Source organism: Psammomys obesus, unplaced genomic scaffold, assembly GCF_907164565.1.
Source record: "Psammomys obesus unplaced genomic scaffold, mPsaObe1.curated_primary_1811, whole genome shotgun sequence".
Taxonomy (NCBI): domain Eukaryota; kingdom Metazoa; phylum Chordata; class Mammalia; order Rodentia; family Muridae; genus Psammomys; species Psammomys obesus.
In genome coordinates this window covers 26,392,549-26,415,644 of record NW_026592118.1, presented here as the reverse complement: position 1 = coordinate 26,415,644, position 23,096 = coordinate 26,392,549, and the positions used below count along the sequence as shown (strand labels likewise).

At 37.9% G+C, this 23,096-nt stretch overlaps 2 protein-coding genes across 2 annotated transcripts in view; one reads left to right on the top strand and one right to left on the bottom strand.

Moving 5' to 3' along the window:
• Znf804b (zinc finger protein 804B) overlaps positions 1–23,096 on the bottom strand; it is a 558,165-nt gene that overhangs the window by 513,850 nt on the left and 21,219 nt on the right. The gene's annotated exons all lie outside the window — the stretch shown is intronic.
• Tex47 (testis expressed 47) lies at positions 6,926–7,684 on the top strand. Its single transcript, XM_055612522.1, has one exon. The coding sequence runs from the start codon at positions 6,926–6,928 to the stop codon at positions 7,682–7,684; it is 759 nt and encodes a 252-aa protein (XP_055468497.1).

Here is a 23,096-nt window from a genome sequence, read left to right as displayed (position 1 = left end):
TGGTCTTTGTGCAGTGTAGGTATCAATCTGTGGTCTCATAGACTGAGTTTGATAATGTTCCTTCTGTTTCTATTTTGTGGAATAGTTTGAAGGGTATTGGTATTAGCTTTTCTTTGAAAGTCTGGTAGAATTCTGTGCTCAAAGCATCCTTCCCTTCAATTTTTTTTTTGTTTGTTTGTTTTTTGTTTTGGATGAGAGACTTTTGATGATTGCTTCTATGTCCTTAAAAGATATAGGACTATTTGATTTGTTTACTTGATCTTGATTCAATTTTGATAAGTGGAATCTATCAAGAAAATTGTCCATTTCATTTAGGTTTTCAAATTTTGTGGCATATAGGCTTTTGAACCTAATTATTCTTTTGATTTCCTCAGTGTCTGTCATTATGTCCTCCTTTCCATATTTGATTATTTTCAACTGTCTTCTCCTCTTGTGTTTGTCTGCTTGTTTTTTTTTTTCCCCCTAGAGCTTTCAGGCCATTAAGTTGCTTGTATGAGATGTCTCCAATTTCTTTATGAAGGTACTTAGTGCTATGAACTTTCCTTTTAGCACTACTTTCATTGTGTCTCTTAAGTTTGGGTATGCTGTGCCTTCATTTTAATTGAATTCTAGGAAGTCTTTAATTTCTTTTTTTAATTCTTCCCTGACCCAGCAGTTGTTGAGTAGAGAGTTGTTGAGTTTTCATGCATGTGTAGGCTTTTTGCTATTTCTGTTGTTGAGGTTCAGCTTTAGTCTGATAATATACAAGGGATTAGTTCAATCTTCTTGTATCTGTTGAGGCTTGCTTTGTGACTAACTATATGGTCAATTTTGAATAAGGTTCCATGAGGTGCTGAGAAGAAAATATAGTCTTTTGTGTTTGAGTGAAAAGTTTGTTTGCTCTTTCTGAGGTTTTATTATAATCACAAAAGATACACATATATAAACAGAAACGTGAGGTGAGATAATAATCCTAGAGTTAACCTTATTTGGAAGGCTGGTCCTTGGCTAACTTTGGAAGAAAATTGTGCTCCAGACCAAAAAAAAAAAAAAAAAATGGCCTAATGAATAGATCTCATACCTGTATGTAACATGGTTTGAATAGGTTTGGTTTGAATTTGTGCATTCAGAAAGGAAATCTTGGAAGCAACAATGTACTGCATGTATTGCATGATATGATCATCACCAGCATTAGGGAGCAAACCGTTTTTGTTCAAGTCTCTGTAGAAGAATTCTAATTCTGGAACATGGTTGCTTTGGCAAGGGATCACATCCAAATATCTTCTAGGTTTATGTGATTCAGCTGGATTACAGTATATAGACATGCCCCTGGTACACACCTTTAATCGCAAACAATGTGGGTAAGATTAGTTTGTAGAAGGAAGCAACTATGTTTGAAATTGACATCTAAACTAGGGGCAGACAAAGTAACTAGTCAGAGAAAGATTTGACAGAACCAGTCAGAGATAGGATATACCCAGTTCTCATGAGAACAGCAGGAAAGAGAACCTACTTAAGAGCAGTGCAGGAACAAATAACCTGTTAGTCAGCTGAGAGGCAGTACAAGGAAGTTGAGTTTGTGGCGGTTCCGTTAGTGGCAGTTCAATTCATGGTGTTCAGAGGCAGCTTTACTGGGACAGTTGTTTAGAAACAAGCTAGACACATGTGAGGACAGGACAAGCCAGAGAATGAGAAGGATCCAGCAAATTAGAACACATTGCCAAAGTTAGTATGAGGCCAAGCAGATCAATTCAGTCAGAAGCTGAGAGAAGTAAGTTTGAATCAGTCAACATGGAGAAGAGTTTTGAGCCAGAACAGCTGAGTTAAGCCAGCCAGCCAGAATTCAGAAAGAACTAGAAAAGGTGGACATATTTAGCAGTAAGTCTCAGAGGCTGAAACATCCTAGACCTAGGCCAGCAAACAGAGGCTGGAAGATTAGATTGTGTGGAGGCTAGAAGCTTCCAGTCCTAGGACTAGCGATAGAATAGAGGAAGAAACACTCTGGAATCAGCCCAAGCCCATACACATGCCTTCATCCGAGGAAATAAAAGTTACATACACCTGTTTCTACGTTCTCTAATTCACCACTGAAGGTTGGTGATAATGCCACAGATGATTCTGCACCCATTGGATGTAGATCTTCCTCTTCTTATATTCAAGCAGCAGCAAAAACTCTGAAAATAATTATAAAATATAAACATAACTATGAATTACATAGAATTACATTTTATGCTCTGAGATTAAAGTTTGGGGTGGAGAAATCTAGGGGAACATGAAAGAGCTGCAGAAATCTCAAAGGCATTTTGAAGTGTAGATTTGTTCATTTGTTCGTTTGTTTGTTCATTCCTTCCTTTTCAAGACAATGTTTTTTTTTTTTTGTTTTTGTAGCACATGGTATCCTGGAACTCACTCTGTAGAAGAAGCATTCCTTAAACTCAGAGATTAGCATGCCTCTGCCTCCCAAGTGATGAGATTAAAGGCATAGGCCATCACACCCAAGGAAATAAAACTTTTTTTAAATTTTTACTTTATTTTTTTATTACAATTGATTCACTTTGTATCCCCTCTGCAGCCCCCTTCTTCCTCTCCTCCTAGTCCCACCCATCCTCCCTTTTCCCATCCTATGCCCTTGCCCTAGTCCACTGATAAGGGAAAACCTCCTCCTCTTCTATCTGACCCTAGTTTATCAGATCTCATCAAAGCTGGCTTTGTTGCCTGGCAAGGCTGCATCCCCAAGGAGAAGGTGAGCAAAGAGCCAGCCACTGAATTCATGACAGAGACAACCCTTGTACCCATTAATAGGGAACCCACTTGGAAACTGAACAGCCTAGGGCTTCCTTTGAACAGGCATCTAGGTCCTCTCCATGCATGGTCCTTAGTTGGAATATCCATCTCTGCAGGCCCCCCTGGGCCAAGGTTTTTGGCTCTATGGGTCTCCTTGTGGAGTTCCTGTCCCCTCTAGGTCTTTCTACCTCCCTCTTCTTCCATAAGGATTCTGGTACTCTGCCCAAAGTTTGGTTATGATTCCAAGTAACCCCTTCCATATCCTGGAGGGTAGAATCTTTCAGAGGTCCTCAGTGGAAGGCTCCTATGCTGTTACTTGTCTTCTCCTACTTCTAATGTCTATGTTGTTGGCCTTTCTGAATGAGGATTAAGCAACTTTCCTGGGGGCATCCTTGTTGCTTAGCTCCTTTAGGACTACAGATTTTAGTAGTTTTATCCTATATTATATGGCTAATATCCACTTTTAAGTGAGTATATATCATGTGTGCCTTTCTGCTCCCTGGTTACCTCACTCAGGATGATCTTTTCTAGTTCCTACCATTTGACCGCAAATTTCATGATTTCCTTGTTTTAAAATTGGGCTACAGAGCTAAACAGAGAATTCTTAACAGAGGAATATTGAATGACAGAGAAGCACTTGAAGAAATGCTCAACATCCTTAGCTATTCAGGAAATGCAAATCAAAACTACCCTGAGATTTCACCTCACACCCGTCATAATGGCTAAGATAAAAAACTTAGATGATGCATGGTGGAGAGGATGTGGAGAAAGGGGAACCCTCCTCCATTGCTGGTGGGAATGTAACCTTGTACAATCACTTTGGAAATCAATTTGGCGCTTTCTCAGAAAATTAGGAATATTGCTACCTCAAGATCCAGCTATACAACTTCTAGGCGTATATCCAAAAGATGTGCCACCATTCAATAAGGACATTTGCTCAACAGTGTTCATAGCAGCTTTATTTGGAATAGCCAGAATCTGGAATCCTCTCTCAATGGAGGAATGGATACAGAAAGTGGTACATTTACACAATGGAATACTACTTAGCAATTAAAAATGAAAAAAATAAGACTTTTTAAAGTAAGGTAAGGAATATGATTTGGGATTAACTTCTAAGAAATATAAAAAGGCAAGACAAATGGTTTTGATTTGGAAACTAAGAGACAAGAAGTTAATACAGATATTAGTAAGAATTGTTTCACTACTTAAAGTTACTTTATCTTTTTGATACTAATACAATGATAACATTTCTTCCTTACCATTCCTTGCTCCAAAGCCCACCTACATATTCCTCCCTGCTTTCCTTCAAATTCATGCCCTCTTTTATCGCTAATAATTATTGCATGCATATATGTACATACATATATATTCCTCATTAAACCTGTTCAGTGTGCACAAGGGTAACATCTGTGTATTTTTTCAGGGGTCTGATCATTTTGCCAAAATCAGTCTACGCAAAGGAAAAAGCATAGTAAAAGATATACTATTTATAATCTTGTTGTCCAAACTTCAAAGGGTATTTTTAACACATATATGGAAAGAAGAGTTATACATAAGTGACTGGAGAAAATGATTTAAGAATTTCCTGCAAAGGGAAGACATTTCGAATGGGCTCTGTTTTAATTTTTTATTTTACTTGCCCATGTCAATCAACTGGTTGTGCCCCTTGAAGCTTTTGAGGAAGAAGACTCCCAGTCCAAAGATTGACCAAAGCTACCAATGTACTATATCTGTTATTCTATCTGAAGGTAGAAGTGAGATAGAGGACATTTCTGGTGTCCTCATAAAAGCAAATACACAAGCCGCTGAGCTAACTGAGCAAGGAGGCAGGAGGAAACTGTTTTTATGATAACAAAGCTTCAGCAACATCCAGAGCTTGATGCCCAAAGATTTCCACTAAGTCACAGATATTTATTTGGAAAAAATTTAGGGAGGGTCAGTTCCAAGAAACCAGGCCAAAAAAAAAAAAAAAAAAAAACCAGGGCCATCAGAGACTGTGATAAAAGCCTCTGAAAGACTCTAGATAGCACTGTATCAAAGCAGAAGCTGAGACTCATAACCAAACCTTGGGCAGAGTTCAGGAAATCATATGAAAGAAGTGGGAGTTAGTAAGACCTGGAGAGGACGGGAGCAACCCAAGGACCAAATATATCTGGGCACAGGGGTCTTTTCTGAGACTGTTTTTCCAACCAAGGACCATTCAGGGATATAACCTGGAACCCATGCTCAGACATAGCCCATAGCAGCTCAGCATTCAAGTGGGTTTTCCTAGTAAGGGGAACAGGGACTGTCTCTGACTTGAGCTCAGTGGCTGGCTCTTTGCCCTTCCTTTCACCCAGAGGGAGGAGCAACCTTTCTAGGCCACAGAAGAGGACATTGCAACCAGTCATGATGAGACCTGATAAACTAGGGTCAGATGGAAGGGGAGGAGGATCTCCCCTATCAGTGGACTTAGAAAGGGACAGGGAGGAGATGAGGGAGGAAGGGTGAGATTGGGAGGGAATGAGGGAGGGGGTTACAGCTTGGATGCAAAGTAAATAACCTGTAATTAACATGAAAAATAAAATTATAAAAAAGATTAGTATCTCACCAAGATATTAATGTTTTCCACTATAAAAAAAAAACTGTTGTATTTCATAATGAAGTAAGGAGAGTGGAGAGAACAGCTCTAGATAAGGCATTGACTAAGTGAATCTTGGGGAAGATTCAGTGAATGATGAGGTGAATCACAGTGAATGAGGAATTATAGTCGATTGTTATGTATCACACAATTAAAGATTTATTAAATCATCTCTCAGCCTTCACTTTCTGGAATAATTTATCATTGCAAATTATTAAAATCAGATCATTAGTTTGAATAATGAAAATCTCAGGAGAAAAAAGTTCTCCAAGGTTCATTTTTTTAAAATTAAATAGAAGTTTATTCCTAATACTGTCGCATTAAAATCATTGTTTAGAGCTCATGTGAGTATAATATTAAATGTTGATTTTATTTTCAATTCTAAAAATTAACTTAAAGTCACTTAAGTAGGCCAAATGGTATTGTAAAACATTTTTTTATAACAGATGCATTATTACAGAGATTCAAATGTGTGTTTCTACAGTTTTTAACTAGTGCTTAAGCGACTGTAAGAACAAGCTCTAACACCATAGGTTTATTTACTGAAATGTAAAAGAAGGCCCCCAGATATGCCACCTGTCTGATATGCAAAAGTGTGTGGCAAAGAACAAAACCAAACAAAAACAAAAAACTTGAGTTCTGAAAAAGAAGCCCTCATTTACCCTACAAGCCACATAGCTGTTGAGGTGTTTGTTGACGTACTCTTCATGAAATCAGATCCAGGACTAGGTACACTCTGGGTATTTGATGCCATGGACATTCTAACTCCTTTCATGACCTATGGGAATAGAACCTGGATAGGACAGTTGAGGGACCAGGGTACTGGCAGTTGGAAGCATGATGGAGGTCAAGCCAAGAGCACCGCAAAGACAGGTAAGTGTATGAAGGATGTGAAGAAAGTTAGGGCAGCCTGGGAGTAGGGGGGGGGGCATGAATTTAACTCAAAGTAGAAGTCTGTTCTTATTTACACCTTAATAAAACAGCAACAAAGAACAGATTTATTGATAAAAAGATAAACCAAACAATTAAATTCCCCCCCCCAAAAGTTAACTGTTATTATTAAAGCAAGGCCATTAACTTTTAGTAGTGCAAGTAAATGTTACATAAGCCAATAATAGCCTATAGTATACCTGATTTATTTTTACCTTTACAGGCCAGTTAAATTTGTTTTAAATATTAGATAAATCACTAGCCATAGAAACACCATTAAAGAAGCCTATAATCTGTAACAACCATGACCCAGAGAGTGCTTTTACTAAAGTATGATAGTTATTTCATTGAAAATTAAGATGCAATCTCTATACTTGCAGTCTTGTCTTGTCTTCATGTTTACTTCCGTTTCAAAGGCATTGATTTTTCACAGCACAGAGCAAGGGTTTTGTTACTTGCTAACAGCGGACAAATGGTTAACTGCTTTTGCTTTGTTTTGTTTTTGCTTTGTTTGTGTATGTGGGGATGTGTGTGTGAAGAAATAGAAGAAGAAGAGTTCATCACCAGTGAGACTTCATCTTAAATCACCTAGAAGAAGAAATAAGCTTCATCATGTCTTTCATGGTTCATAAACGGAAGAGCAGCAAAAAACATTATCATGGGGATCCTCTTCTTATGCCCAAAGTCCCTCGTATCAATCTCTTGCTCCTTCACGAAGAGAAACACAGGCTACAGCTCAAGAAATTCCTCCTTCACAGGATGTTTCTAGTGGGCTACATACAACCCAACGCAGAGAAAAGGGTAATTTCTGAGTACTACGAGCAACTCTTTCAGTCCATTCTGAAGCATCACTTAGGAGAAGGGGTGACAGGATTGTTCCTCATATATCCAAGTTCTTTTCTACATATCCTGGAGACCTCCAACGGCACTCTTTTCCGGATTCTTTTAGATTACGTTGCCCATGAAAAGGAAACAGATTTTATGATCGAAAACATGAAAATTGTCGTCGTTTCTCACAATATCCCCACGAGGCTGTTCATGCAGTGGTATGTCTGTGTCATCAATGTCCCCGTTTTGTATCTCGATGACGTGACGCAGACTCAATCTGTGTTGGAAGTCACCACAGATTTTCTCAGCATGTCTCACAAACTGGCACTCCACCTGTTTAAGACCGTGAAAGTGGGCACTAAAGGGCCGGGTGACAACTTACACCAAGTAGCCCCCGACCTCCTCCTCCCAGAACACACTATCAAGTACTTATGCAAAGCTGAAGAATTTCTGGACCCAGAAACATTCTTAAAGATGTATAACAGACCCATTCATGTTATCTCAGATTCTGAGTTGGTGTGGCCAGCTCCTTCCCGTTTCTAGCATGGGGAGAGATGATGCAGGCATTTCTCACCAAGGTTTTGTATTGTTTTAAAAACAAGGAAATATTTAAAGTTACTCTTTCAAAATAAAAAAAAAGGAACAGAACATAGAAATAAGCACACAGAATGCTGATATTTGCAGCATATCAAGAGCCAAACGTAACAATAAATGTGCTTGTTGGGACATAAAGTTCAGTAGATTTTTTAAGGTAAATGAGTTTAATAAATTTGTTAGTTCAATCATTTTTCATGGCATACTTGTTTTAAAAGCATAGTTGAAAGGGATTTAACACCATTTAGGCCTTCAGGTTCTCATACATTCTCTGAACAATTAACAAGCAGCTTTTATCATATAACAAAAGAAAGGTGTTTGGGAGTAGATCATTTCTAACAGTTTGACACTTAAACCAGCAACCTAAAGTTTCAAGCCAGCAACCTAAAGTTTCAAGCCAGCATCATATATAAAAGTAATGCAGTATAATATATAGTAAGGTGGGTTATAATGCGAATAGTATAGTAGAAAGAGGTAGAAAGGTTGGAGAGATTGCTTAGTGGTTAAGAACACTGTCTGCTCTTCCGAAGGACCCGAGCTCAATTCCCAGCACCCACATGGCAGCTCACCACTGTCTGTAATGCCAATTCCAAGGGCTCTGACACCTTCACACTAATGCACATAAAAAAGGAGAAAGAGGTAGAAAGAGCTTTCAGAACACAAATGAATAAACCATTATTGTACAATTCCTGTATCAAAGAAACCTTAACCTCTGAAAATAGTCCTGAAGCATCCATATTCTGGCCTACTTAGTAATACTGAAACTATTATAATGCTGAAAGATACAATAATTTTCTGGAACAACTAGAAAACACTAGCAAGTTTCAACCTATTTTTTAATGCAACATTGATTGATTGATTGAGCAGTCCTCCGTGTGACAGACATTTCTCTGTCATTAGAAATGTTGCAGTACCCATAAGGTATTGTTCCTGCCCACTTTAAAAACTTAGCAAGTGATTACATGTAAGCAATATTATAGGAAATGAACAATGTGTGTCTGCTCTGTCAGATAGGATCTTAATGGCAGGGTGAATATGTTTGAAAAAAGTATTTTCTAAGCCTAGCTAGTTTCCGAAAGTTAAGCTTATGGTTAAAAATTAAACATTAGTGTATACTTAAAAGTATACAAATATTATACAAAAAAATGTCTACTCTGATAAATCCAATCCAACATGCTTTTCTTGAAATGTGATCTTCATATTTCCTTCTGTTCCTTTTTATGTGACAGGCTTTGTGCTTAAACTTTCACAGCCTTTTTTAAAAATCTAGTTTAACCAATAGAATATGGCAAAAATAATGCTGTGCAACCTCCAAGGCTAAGTCAAATGCCAAGTGCCTTGCTTTGCTTGTTTAAACCTGAGCTCTTAGAATCCAGGTACTATGTGTGTGAATACTTAAAGCATTTTCCAGATGACACCCTCAGCAAGGGACCAGCTGAAAGCCAGGATCCAGCACTAGGTGCTAAGGAAGACTTGGTGGTTCCTGATTCTCTGCTTCCAGGATTATGAGCAAAACCAGTTGACACTGTATGGAATCAAGTTGGACTCTTCCTAGAATTCTGCTCAAATTACAGACCTGAGATGATTATATAGTTATCTGGAATTATAAAATGTATGTATGTATGTAAATACTCTTCATCAGTTACTATTCATTCGTTTATGAATATTCCTAGATGCCTGCAAGTAAACACTGATTACATAGTGAATCTCTGTAGTTGGCTGGATATCCCAACAGTGGTAAAATGTGTCTCCACCACACTGCATACCTTATGCCATTAATCAGTCTATATCATTTCCTGATATAAGAAAACCTGATAGAAAACTAATTCATTAGGCTAATGAAAATCTTGAGCAATCACAATCAATTATTAAAGAAAGTTATGGATATATCTAAATGATAATATTGCTGATTTACTTAGTGTACTGTAAATTTTAAAGATTCATGAAATCAGAATATATTATATGAAAATAAAATCTATTTTCAATAAAAGGAAAATATATACATAGCTTAATTATGCATTCATTATGGTAAGCAGATTATAGTGAATTCATTCAAATGAAATTCACTTGCTATAGTAGTCAATTAAGAAGGATTTATTATCCTTATCCCAACAACAATGTCATACCTAAAACATTTTGTAACTCTTTTATGTCAAATAAGTAAAGAGAATTTATAACCAAAGTGAATGTAAATATTTCAGGTAGCTGAGAGGTATGACACTCTTTTTAAATATGACAAATATTTTAAAAAATATTTGATTCTAAGGAATAATAAAAATCATTTAAAAATAAAATAATATAAACCAAAGCCATCACATCGAAGTTGGACAAGGCAAATTAGCAGAAGCTAAGAAGCCCCAAGAAAAGGCACAAAAATCAGAGGCCCACCTGTTCACAAACTCAGGTGTCCCATGAAAATACTAAACTGAAATCAAAAATATATATGTACAGGACCATTTGAAAACTCATCTAGGCCCTGTGTATGTTGCTTCAGTCTCTCAGTTCATATGAGCTTTGCCGAGTTGATTTGGAGGGCCTTGTTCTCTTGGTGTCCTCAATTCCCCTCTGAATCCCACATTTTTTCTTCCTCCTTTTCCATGGGGTTCCTTGATCTCTGAAGGGGGGGAGTTGCTGAAGATATCCCATTTAGAGCTGAGTGTTTCAAGGTCTATCTACCTCTCTGTGTAATATCTGGCTGTGCATCTCTGTATTTTATCCCATATTCTGCAGGAGAAAGTTTCTCTGATGATTGAACAGGCACTTATATACGAGTGTAGGTGAATATCATTGAGTCATTTTATCACTGTTTTTTAAAAAGCAGTAGTAATTGGGTTTTGGATAGGTCTCTGTATTGTCTAGTCTCTGGTTTTGGTCACCCAAGCAGTGTTGGGTATAGGTTTCATTTCATGGAGTGGTCCTTAAGTCACTCAGACACTGGTTACCTACTTTATTGCCTTAGACTATTTTGCCACATTGTAGATCAAAAGTTTTGTGGTTGGCATGGTGATTGTTTCTCTTTTGGTGGCCTGCAAAGTGAGTACCTTCCCATATTAAAGACACTAGAATGTGAAGGTTCTATCTAAACACCAGCTTGACCTCCCCATGTTCATGAATTGTAAGGGTGTTGTCTTTAGCAATGGGCTCTTGCTGTCATTTGTGGTGAGTAATTGTATTGTATTGGCAACAGTCTGGATGGTTTGAGGATTTCCAAGGGACCTCTTTGGCCAACAACTCAACTGCATGTAATCCAGTCTTGGTACTAGAGGCTTCATCTGGCGACAAGGGATAACTAGCTGAGATTCTGTCTCCCTAGTTATTTGAAGACTTCATTAAGATCACGTTTATGTATTCCAGGAAGTTTGCACTGCACTAAGTTTTCATAACTTTAGATTTCCTGTTCTGGAATTATTTGTCCATGTGTCTTCTTGGGTGTATTTTTACTTCTTTTCAACTTAAGTATTTTTTCCAGTATGTACTGTAGACCTGGCTTAGTAGTTATACATCTCTTAACCTGCTTTTATCATGCAAAGTTTTTATTGTCCCTTTAATTTTAGAGGATATACTATGTGGTTCATTATTCTGGGCTGACAATTATTTTCTTAGTTCTTTGAGTTACTTTATTTCTGAACTGGGGCTTGAACAATTGAAGTAGTTTGTCAATCATGTCTTTCTTATTTTTGCTTAAGTTTCTTCTTTCTGGTGTATGTGGGAACAATGTGGAATATTAAGTTTTAAGAGGCTTGAGACTTTTTTGATTGAATTTGTATAGAGGACTTGAGATCCTACTCTGTGAGTGAACAGACACTAAGGGTCAGTATACACCTTTCTTGGTTTATCCTGTGCTGTCATGTGGTATGGCTCTCCAATTCCATTGCTATTCTTTGAGGGAGCTTAGTCAACCAGATACAGTGGGTAGATTTTGTTAAGCTGTTAGATGTATTTTTAGAAGAAGATATATCAGTTGATGAGGGGCAGAGTTTACTTGGGAGAGCTGGAAAGTGAAAGGGCTAAAAAGCTTATAGGCTGGATGGGAGTAGGCCTATACTGGGCAGGCATGTTCTAGAGAAGCCAGTCAATATGACCAGATCTCACAGGACCTGGGAATCTTATATGGTATAGCAGAAAACTGCCTATCCATTGTCTAAGAGAAAGGAGATCATGGAGGCAGTGGACAGCCTACAAGTTACAGAAGAGCAGAGCCCAGCTGATGGGTCAGGAAGGGAGATCACAGAAGAGCCTACCCACATTGACTATGGTGACTTGGTGACATATGGAAATCTTGAAAGACATTGACAGGTTTCTGAGTTGAGAAAAACGAAACTTCATTAGCTGCAAGGGGAGTAGAAATCCCTAAAGAGTCAGGCAGGCCTGTAGTATACAAAGGAGCAGATCCATCTAGTGGCAAAAGGAAGGGATCTTTCAAGTCCCAAATAGATTTCAAGAAGTTTAGCAAGTTATATACATTTCAAATAAGGTAAACTAACCTGTAGCAAGACCAAACTTTGAGCTTCTCAGAGAAGTGAAAATATGGCAGCCTGTTGCGAAATTCAGATAGCGAAATATTTTCTGATTATTACATATTGCATTAAATGAATTAATGGAGAATTAGAGTACTCCCTCTTGTGGTCAATTATTTAAATTTCCACACACCGGCCAGGAGGATTTACAAAGTAAATATAATACATAGATTTTAAGAAAACAGAAACAAAAGCCCAAAAGTGCCTCTCAAATGCTTTAACTCTATTCAGAAAATAAATATTCTGAAACTTAAAGACACTAAATTGTTTTTCTCAAAGTAAGAATAAGCATTGAAAAATGATAGTCCCATTTCATTTAAAACACGGCTGATACTGTGGTCTTGCCAGGCCATGGAGGAAGAGGATCCAGGCAGTCCTGATGAGACTTAACAAGCTATGGGTAGTTGGCAATAGTAGAGAAATCCCCTTTTCAGTGGACAAAGGGGATGGGGAGGAAGGAGTAATCCAGTTAAAAATGGGGTTCAGAGCTAAACAGAGAATTCTAATAGAGGAATATCGAATGGCAGAGAAACACTTAAAGAAATGTTTAACATCCTTAGTCATCAGGCAGATGCAAATTAAATCAACCCTGAGATTTCACCTTATACGCATCAGAATGGCTAAGATCAAAAAGTCAAAGGACAACATATGCTGGAGAGGATGTGTAGAAAGGGGAACCCTCCTCCATTGCTGGTAGGAATGTAAACTTGTACAACTACTTTGGAAATCAATTTGGCGCTTTCTCAGACAATTAGGAAAAGTGCTACCTCAAGATCCAGCTGTATCACTCCTAGACATATATCCAAAAGATGCTCCAGAAAAAAACCCTGTGCCCAGATATTTTAGTTCTGTTGCTCTCCTTGTGAAGCTCCTGTCCCTTCCAGGTCTTTCTATCTCCCCTTTCTTTCATAAGATTCTCTGTACTCTGCCCAGAGTTTGGTTATGAATCTCAGCATCTGCTTTGATACCCTGCTGGGTCGAGTCTTTCAGAGGCCCTGTGCATTAGGCTCCTGTCCTGTTCCCTGTTTTCTCCTTCTTCCAAAGCCTTCCCATTTGCCTTTTTGAGTGAGGATCGATCATCTTATCCAGGCTTCTTTTTTTAGGTGTACAGATTTTAGTATGTTTATCCTATATTTTATGTCTAATATCCACTTATAAGTGAGTATATACCATGTGTGTCTTTCTGCTTCTGGGATACCTTACCCAGGAAGATCTTTTCTAGGTTTCACCATTTGACTATAAATTTCATGATTTCCTTGTTTATAATTGCTGAGTAGTATGTCATTGTGCAAATGTACCACAATTTCTGTATCTATTCTGAGACTGATAATCCAACCAAGGACCATGTATGGAGATAACCTAGAAACCTGCACAGATGTAGCCCATGACAGCTCAATATCCAAGTGTGTACGCTAGTAAGGGGAACAGGGACCATCTCTGACATGAACTCAGTGGCTGGCTCTTTGATCACCTCCCCCGAGGGGGGAGCAGCTTTGCCAGTTCACAGAGGAAAACAATGCAGCCACTCCTGATGAGACTTGATAGGCTAGGGTCAGACAGAAGGGGAGGAGGACTTTCCTTATCAGTGTTCTGGGGGAGGGGCATATGGGGAGAAGAGGGAGGATGGGTGGAACTGGGAGAAGAAGAGGAAGGGGGCTACAGCTGGGATACAAAGTGAATAAATTGTAATAATTAATTAATTAATAAGTTCCTTTTGTCAAGTTCCTTTGATTACCCCCTCCTCTTTTTTTTTAAACAATATCTTTAGTTTCTATACTTATTTCCATGCCTGTCTTGGGGCTCTTTACCATTCCAGTGTCCTCACACTTTCCCTGTCTCCCCCAGCCCAGAGCATACATCTATGGAAGTTAGGGGCAGTGTAATGTAAGGGTCCAAGGGACGAGCACTGGTGTCAACCTGCTACTTTGAAAGCAGGTTCCATAATTTAATAGAACTGTAATTTGTTTAACTAAGTATCTGGACCTCGGCTTTCTCATATGAAAAAAATGAATGTAATTTGAATGTGATTCTACATTTTAGGACCAGCCATAAGCATTATACACAATATTATGTGAAATTCTCGAGAAATGTTATCTCTGTGATCATAATTCTTTGGGGGTTTTCTGTTTCACCCCTGGAGTACAATGCGATGCTCTGTGGGTGTGCAACAACTTTCATGCATGTAATACACATAGTTGGTAACTTTGACCTGTTTATGAATTTTGGTCCACTCGGAAGACAAATTTTTAAAAGCATTAAATATAAAGCTTTGATTGATGCATAAAGAAATTCCTAGATGTTGAAACATGTCTGCATTTCATTGAAATTGATTTTTCTTCAATCTCTTCCTAAGTAATTTCTCTTAGTCTTCTACTTCCCCCTCCCAGATCACACTATGCTTTTTAGAAATCAAAAAACAACATATCAACTAATCTATGTTGAAGCTTCTTTACTAATAAAACAAAATAACTTGTAGTATCTTAATTGATTTCTCCCATTTGACCTTATCCAGGGAATTCCATTTCTTTTTTTTTCTTAAATTTTATTTATGCATTTATTTATTACAATTTATTCACTTTGTATCCTTGCTGCAGACCCCTCCCTCACCTTCTCCCAGTCTCACCCCGTTCCCTCTCTCCCTATTCTCTGATAGGGGACATCTTCCTCCCCTTCTACCTGTGCCTAGCTTATCGGGTCTCATCAAGGCTGGCTGGCTGCCTTCCTCTGAGGCCTGGCAAGGCTTCACCCACCAGAGGGAGGTGATTAAAGAGCCAGCCACTGAGTTCATGTCAGAGACAGCCACTGTACCTCTTACTAGGGAACCGTCTTGGAAACTGAGCAACCAATGAGCTTCTTTTGAACACGGGGTCTAGGTCCTCTCCATGCATGGTCATTAGTTGGAGTATTGGTCTCTTCAATGCAGGAATGGATACAGAACGTCTGATACCTTTACGTCATAGAATACTATTCAGCAAATAAAAACAAATCGTGAAATTTGAAGCAAATGTTGGGAACTAGAAAAGATCATCCTGGGTGAGGTAACCCAGAAGCAGAAAAACACACATGGTATGTACTCACTTATAAGTGGACATTAGCCATATAACATAGGATAAACATACTAAAATCTAGAGTCCTAAAAAAGCTAAACAACAGGGAGTGCCCTAGGAAAGATGCTTATTCCTCATTCAGAAGGGCAAACAGATAGACCAGAAGTAGGAGAAGACAAGGAAAAGGAGAAGAGCCTTCCACAGAGAACTTTTGAAAGACTCTACCCACCAGGGTATCGAAGGAGATATTGAGACTCATAGCCAATCTTTGGGCAAAAATGCTGGTATCCTTATGGAAGAAGAAGGAGATAGAAAGCCCTGGAGGAGATAGGAGCTCCACAAGGAGAACAACAGATAATGGCATTTCTTGACCACCTATTTTATCCAGAAAAATTCTAGGTACATTTAAGTCCTGTGAGTGACCACAATTATATATATATATTCATTCTCTGGTAATAGCTCATTATTCATCCTTAGACAAGGGATTTAATCCTTTTGGGGACTCTGCTCACTGACCTTGTAAAATCCACAAATGTTATATAGAAGGTCACAAAGCTCCAGAGTTATCAATTATACCTCAGTAATGTGTTTGAAAGGTAATACTATGCATGTTTAAACTACTAAGAAGCCAGAGGTTAGAACTAAAGTGCTTCTATTAAAATAGGTATCCTCAAACCTGAAATAACGGCTTGACCCACCTAGAGGAAGTGTCTGTCAGCAAAACCAAAATTGTTCTCAATGCACCCTGGGCTGAGGAAGGAGCTCTGTGGATGCATCAATCCCTGCTTTCAGTTTCTCTAGCATCAAAACAAACAAAAAAAAATTAAAGGCATCTATTTTCATGTAAAATAATATAGGAAACCAAAATGCAACACACACACCAAAACACACACACACACACACACACACAATCAGGTCTCTCAGAAACTCCCATCATAATTCCCATCCACTTTCTTATCCTCTGATCTTTATTTAAGGACACATGGATTTATTTATATGCCCATTGAGTCTAATTACATTGTCCATATATACATGGATGTTGGGTCATCCACTGTGGTCTAGACAAAATATTATTGACCAAAGTCCTAAAGAAAAGTGACTTCCCCTTCCCAGAAACCAATTGCCAATAGCTCTTCAGCTAGGGGTGAGGCCTTCGGAACCTTACCTCCCTTTATTCAAGAGTTTTTCACCATCTTTGTCTTATTTAGTAGCCATAACTCCTGTTTCTCATGTACAATAGCTGCACCATATTTAGAGGACAGCATTTTTACATATCCTCTGGCTCTTATCTTTTTTTTTTCTCATTCCCAGTTTTCAGATGTCCCCTGAGCCTTAAGGAGTGATATAGGTATATAATCCATAGCCGAGCACTCACAGTTACTCATTCTCAGTATTTCAAACAGTTATGAGGAGTAAGCAATACCCACTTCAGTAAGAAGCCTCTCTAGCCAAGTTTGAGGGCTGCACAAATTTACAGATGGAAGCATAAATACTTAGAAAACAGTTGGACAACGTGAATACTCACAAATAACAATATGTCTCCCTGTATATGTGTAAGCTTCCCTACTTATGACTTTTTAAATTGTATCTATAATACCAGGCACGAATTCTTCCTGTGAAACCGAATTCAAAGCCAGTCAATAGAGCAATAGGTTGCCCCTATAAACGGTATTGACATTATTGCGCCAGCAAGTAGATTTTGCATGAAAGATGTGTACTGCAGCATGTAGAATCAATTACTATATGAAACCGTTGATATCTTTACCCCACTGGCAAACTCCATAGTTTGTATTTCACTGTGTTTCAAGATCATTGGTCTCTGGTAGCTTCTTCATGAATACTTCATTTTGATTAATCCTTTCCTTGGACCCTGGTTTTCACTTCCCACATGCTTGAACATCCATTCCATGGGAGCAGAAATATTTTTTAAAATGAATTTACTTCTTTCTGCTTGTCAAATAAAAACATCATCTGAAACATAAAAAAATTATGTGTCGACTAATTAGCATATGCACAAGGTGCATGGACTAGAAAAACATATAAAAGTCTACAGTGTCACTCCTGATAGCATCCATTTCATTTTCAATTAACATTTACATGAAAATATGTGTTTGGTATTATATTGCAGTGAACTTACCATTGCTTCTGCTAGCCACTGAATTTTAATTCCTTGTCTACCATTAGTAGCCCAGCGATCAGAGACTGAAGAACTGTGGCAAGACATTGTTGGGCACGGATGGGTACAGTTGTGAGCAAAAGATGTGTAATTTTACCTTCCTGCGTATTTGGTCCCTTTTCACCCCCTCCCAAAATATATTAAATAGTATATCAAACTTCAAGGATCAAGGAATGCCTCTAAAGAAAGAAGAACACACACACATTCCATACTGTGTTGAATAAGACCGGAACATTTTCAAAATTGCAAATAAGTAAAACAAGACTGATGATAGATGAGGCTGTATAAACAGACATGGAGCCAAATTAGACAGACACTGAAAGAAAGTAAATGCCGTGACTTTTTTCTCAAGGAAATAGGATGGAGTTTAATTTTACTAAGTGACATAGTTAGATGTGCAGTGTAGCAGAACCGTCTTGAAATTTTGAGATAAGACTGAATTGGAGCTATGTACTTAGACTAGGGATATAGCAGTTTAGAGACTATTACAGCAATCAGAGAAAGAGGGGATAGAATCTGTAATGTACTAAAAAGACAACATGAATAGAAATATGCAGGTAAGGCCAGAGGTATGCCGTATATTTAGGTATTTAATTGATAGTAGAAGATAGGAAGAAGAGGAAAAGTTCAGGAGATGACGACGAACAGGGGCAAGTTCATTCCTAGAGGTTGGGATGATTGGAGCAGCAGTAGGGTATTTTATAAAGACAGTAAGATGAGGCACTGCTGTTTGAAGCCTACTGAATTTGGGTTATCTCTGAAAAAAAAAGCAATGTTGAACAGCCCAATAGAGAGTCTGACACAGTGACCTCAGGAGATGGAGCTGACGCAGGGAAAAAGATGTGAACATCAACTTTTGGTGTTGTATGTGTGCTACTCAGGAGTGGCAGAAAAACAGGATGAACACACAAAACAACTTGGTTCAAGGTCAAAAGAAACCCAAAACAAGTAGAGAATATTCCTTTCAAATTGCTTGGAAAACATGAAGGAAAGTTGATGAAACTTAGAAAGGGGCATGGGAGGAGATGAAGGAGGAAGGGTGGGATTGGGAGGGAATGAGGGAGGGGGATACAGCTGGGATACAAAGTGAATAAAATGCAATTAATGTAAAAAAAAGAAATAGAAGGAAAATACTTTCTAAAGAAATGAGGACCCAATCACATCAGCTGCTGCCTTAAATTCAAATGAAAATATTCAATAGTAGGCTTTGGAGCAAGACCAAGGGTGATCTGTAAATAGTCATTCTCATCCTATGTAACAGAACCTGAAGCCAGATGAGGTAAGCCGTGGAACATGAATAAGATGAAGAAACAAAATCAGCATATTTCCAAATGCTTAACTCTTGGCACTGAATTTCCAGAGTAGATTTGGGAATATAAATTCTCTTCTAAAATGACATATAATAATAGGATAAACATACTCAAATCTGTACACCTAAAGAAGCTAAGCATGGAATTTTATGAAAGAAGGGAAAGATAGAAAGACCTGGAGGGAACATGAGCTCCAAAAAGAGATCAATAGAGCCACAAAAACTGGGCCTTGAGGGTTCTGCAGAGACAGATACCCCAACCAAGCACCATGGATGGAGAGGACTTAAAACCCCTGCTTAGATGTAGCCCATAGACTCAGTCTCCAAGAGGATTTCCTAGTAAGGGGAGCAGGGTCTGTCTCTGGCATGAACTCAGTGGCAGGCTCTCTGATCACCTCCCCCTGGGGTGTACAGCTTTGCCAGGCAACAGAAGAAGACAATGCAGCCAGTCCTGATAAGACCTGATAAGCTAGGGACAGATGGAAGGGCAAGAGGACCTCCCCTATCAGTGGACTAGGGAAGGGGCATTGGGGGAGAAGAGGGAAGGATGGTGGGATTGGGAGGAAATGAGGAGGGGGCCATAACCAGATACAAATGAATAAATTGTAATAAGTAATAATAATTAAAATTTTAAAAACTAATTTTTTAAAATACAAATTACAAATATCAATTTTCTAAACTGATGACTTTGGAGAGCAATAATGCAGAGTCAAAATGATGATAAATTCATGAATCATTTATGTCTGTAATGTATATTGTTAACTTTGATTCTAAGTAGGTATTATATGGCATTTATAACAAAATGAAAAGACATTTCAACTGAAATGACTCAAAAAGCCTTGGAAACTCCCAGCATCTTTGTTACATTATTCTATTGTATCTTCTGTTTATGTCATACTCTAAGCCAATTCAACACCTTAACATCAACTAATATACTATATATTTTATAATGAAAAAGGTAAGCAAGTTCCAAACTGCTCCTGAAGTATGTTATTATTGTTGTAAGCATCCTTATGACCTACGGTTTTCTGTGACTACCTCTCTGAAAACTTTCATTCACAAAAGTCAAGGAAGTGGTATCCATCATCCTAGTTAACAGTTACTCTTTGTTAAGAAACAAGTTTCCTCTCTAAGATATGTCACTTTAAGATGACAAGCGCATGTTAGAACCAAGGAGGCAGAGACTGATCTGTTGAAGGCTGAGCTTTCTGTGAATAACATGAAGCAAACAGGATCGATACTTCTCCTAATCACCATGCTCACTGATAGAAACGAGAGAGCTGCCTTGAGCCCGTGTCCTTCCTGTTATCTCGATGAAACTAGATTTAAATTGATGTTGCCTTTTTTTGTGCTTCATAATTTTTTTTCAAAACTTTCTATGTTACTAGTTACTTCCTAAATATAAACATTCAAATATTTAAAAGCTGCCATCTAAGTCATGGTCATCAGACTGGAATTTTAGTACTGGGGCTTTTGAATAATGAACTGTAAAACACCAAAAGTTTTTCATTGGTAAGTGTTTATGTAGTAATTCTCTTTAGATGAGACGTTTACAGAATCGTCATAGGCAGTAGTAGTCATGATAGCAACAGCTACGAACTGCCTATACAAGGCCTCCGTGAGATCATTCCAATGAATGCAAGGGTAAATGGGGAGCTCATAAGGCCTTCCTCCTAGCTAAGAGGCTTTGGACAGCCCACAGCTGCCAGGGGAGAGAAAGTCGATTTCCTCCATAGGTGAGGCACCTCATAGCTTACCCATGCTAGAGTAAACAGTGCTAAATCGGTGGTTATGGAGGCAATACTGAGTAGGCCGTGTAGGTGTTATCCAAGGAGAGGGTGACATGAAGTTGAAAGGGCATAGAACCCAAGAGGAGTTGAACAAAAGAGTGAGGGGTGCATGTGACCAAAACAAAAACTATTTGTGTATGAAAGATAGAAGGACTTATTTGTGAATTTTTTAACCAGGACATTGTCCATATGTAACACACAATGACTCACTATTGGGGGTGATCTGAAATTTTTGTGTTCCTATCTTTGTAATCACATGAAGGGCGACAATTATGAATCTAACATATGTACTTTGGACCTTTTCATAGAAGTAACATTTCGGTAACCTGACACTTTTTATGACATTCATTCAATATGGTAGCTATTTCATATATGTTACAGACTTCGGGAGTTTGCAATGGGTATAAAGTATTCTCCAATATTTCTCTTGTACCTAAAGCCTACTTTGTTTGATGATTCTTTGGAGTGTCACTTAACCATGTCTGTTGCTAAAAGGAGATTACTGGGCTTACTCTAGTATGTCAAGAGTGGCAATCCATAGCCTACAGAGACAGATCCTCTGAATAGAAGCATTTTAATCTCTTGTCAAATGGTAACTTACAAAGGGTATTGGAGTGTTTGCCCCTTTTAATATAACAGAGACCAAAACAAATTTGATAAAAATAACTTTTACTTGACTAATAAGTTGCTTGCATAAACATAAATTTTACTTGACTAATAAGTTGCTTGTATGTGGCTACCTGCAATACTGCTAGAGATATTAGTACGTGTGTGTATATATGTGTGTGTGTACATTAGATACTTACATATATATATTATATAAATAATCATAGAAAAAATTAAAGTTGTTCCTAAGCAGGTACTAGAATAAGATTTAACTACTAACATTTAATAGCACAGTACAGCTAAAGATGGTATAAATGATCAGACAATCTTGTGTCAACTCTATCTTTTCCACCTCCACTCTGAGCCTTATTTAACAGGCATTGCTCACCTGCCACCCTAAAAGAATTCTTTCCTAAACTTCCTGTGTGTATCACACAGTGGGACCCTAACAATAGATACTTCCATCCTTCCTTTTTTCCTTGTCCTCCTCTACTGCAGAAGGAGAAAAGAGATGGAGAATAGCCCACAGAGTAGTCAGTCACTGATGACCAGGAGTAGATAAAGCCCATTTGTAATAAAGAAAATTATGAAGCAAAAGTAGAAAGAGGTGAAACCCTCAGGAATAAACCCTCAGGAATAATAATAATATCACATCACCTCAACTCCTGATTTTATTTCCCAGTCTTAGCTGGGACCTACATCTGAATTTGTCCAATCAGTTCTTCTGTTTCATTTAAGTAAGGTAAAGTAATAAGCATGTGTTTTTTATTTTCTCTTTTTTCTCTCTCTCCTAAATGATTCCTAAGCAACCTGACGTTCTTTAAAACAGCGTTGTCACACATAATAGAACAAATTCTCAGTTTCACATTAAAAAAAATGTCTTCTTATCTCAAAATTTCTGCTGGCTATGTGGACTTTGAGAAGGCTGTTTGTTTAACAGATAAGCTTCAGTTTTCTTGCCTCCAAATTGATTGGATATTGAATACTAAGCATGGCAATTAGTATGAGAATATAACCTGTGGCTGCATAAACTTTTCTAATTAAACAGAATTTGGAGTATGATGTGCAGGCTTGCACTTTCCACAATGCAGTCGCAACACAAGATGGCTTGAATTTGGACCAGTAGCCCAGGGTTACTTCAGGAACTCTAAGCCAATTAGTCAAGCTGCTGAAACATACTGCTTCTGCATCACCAGTCCTGGAGCATTGCGCACCATAGAGTGTCTCCTAGCAGTAGGAAGCACAGGTTAAGTCCCTGAGCAGGACTTTTCTGATGTTCTAATAGTCTCTGGAAGAGCTGAGACTCTCTGATAAATGCCTGAGTGCCAATAGAGACAACCAGATCCTGGTCTGTTAATTAACTTTTATTAGTTTGCATTATGGACACCCCACTTAAATTACTCAATAATAATATGAACCTTATAAAGTTATATCACCATTCTAATTAAATGGCTTAATAGACTTATGAAAGAATTTTTATTATTATTTCAATGTACTCAAATTCTAAAAAGATGAAAATGGACTTATGTCAGTTTTAAGGGCTTTTGTTTCCATTATATATTTCTGAGAAGAAATGGGTTGGTTAATTACATATTTTAAAGGGATGAAGAAATAAAACTATCATGCCTTGTTATTTGAAACACATATTGATTTTTAATATTCACTCCTATGAAGACAGTTAGAATATGAAAGATATGAAAAAGTGATAAGGGAGGTGGAATTTACATTGTATATTTGTACTAATATGGGTGGATCTTTTGAAAATTTTGAACTATATTTGTAGCTTAAGTGAAAAATGTTCATTAAAGGTGTTTATATTTGTTTTTTTAATTTATTTTTTAATTTATATAGTCATTTTACATCCCAACCTTAGCCCCCCTCTCTGCTCTCCTCTTGGTCCCTCCCTCCCACCCTCT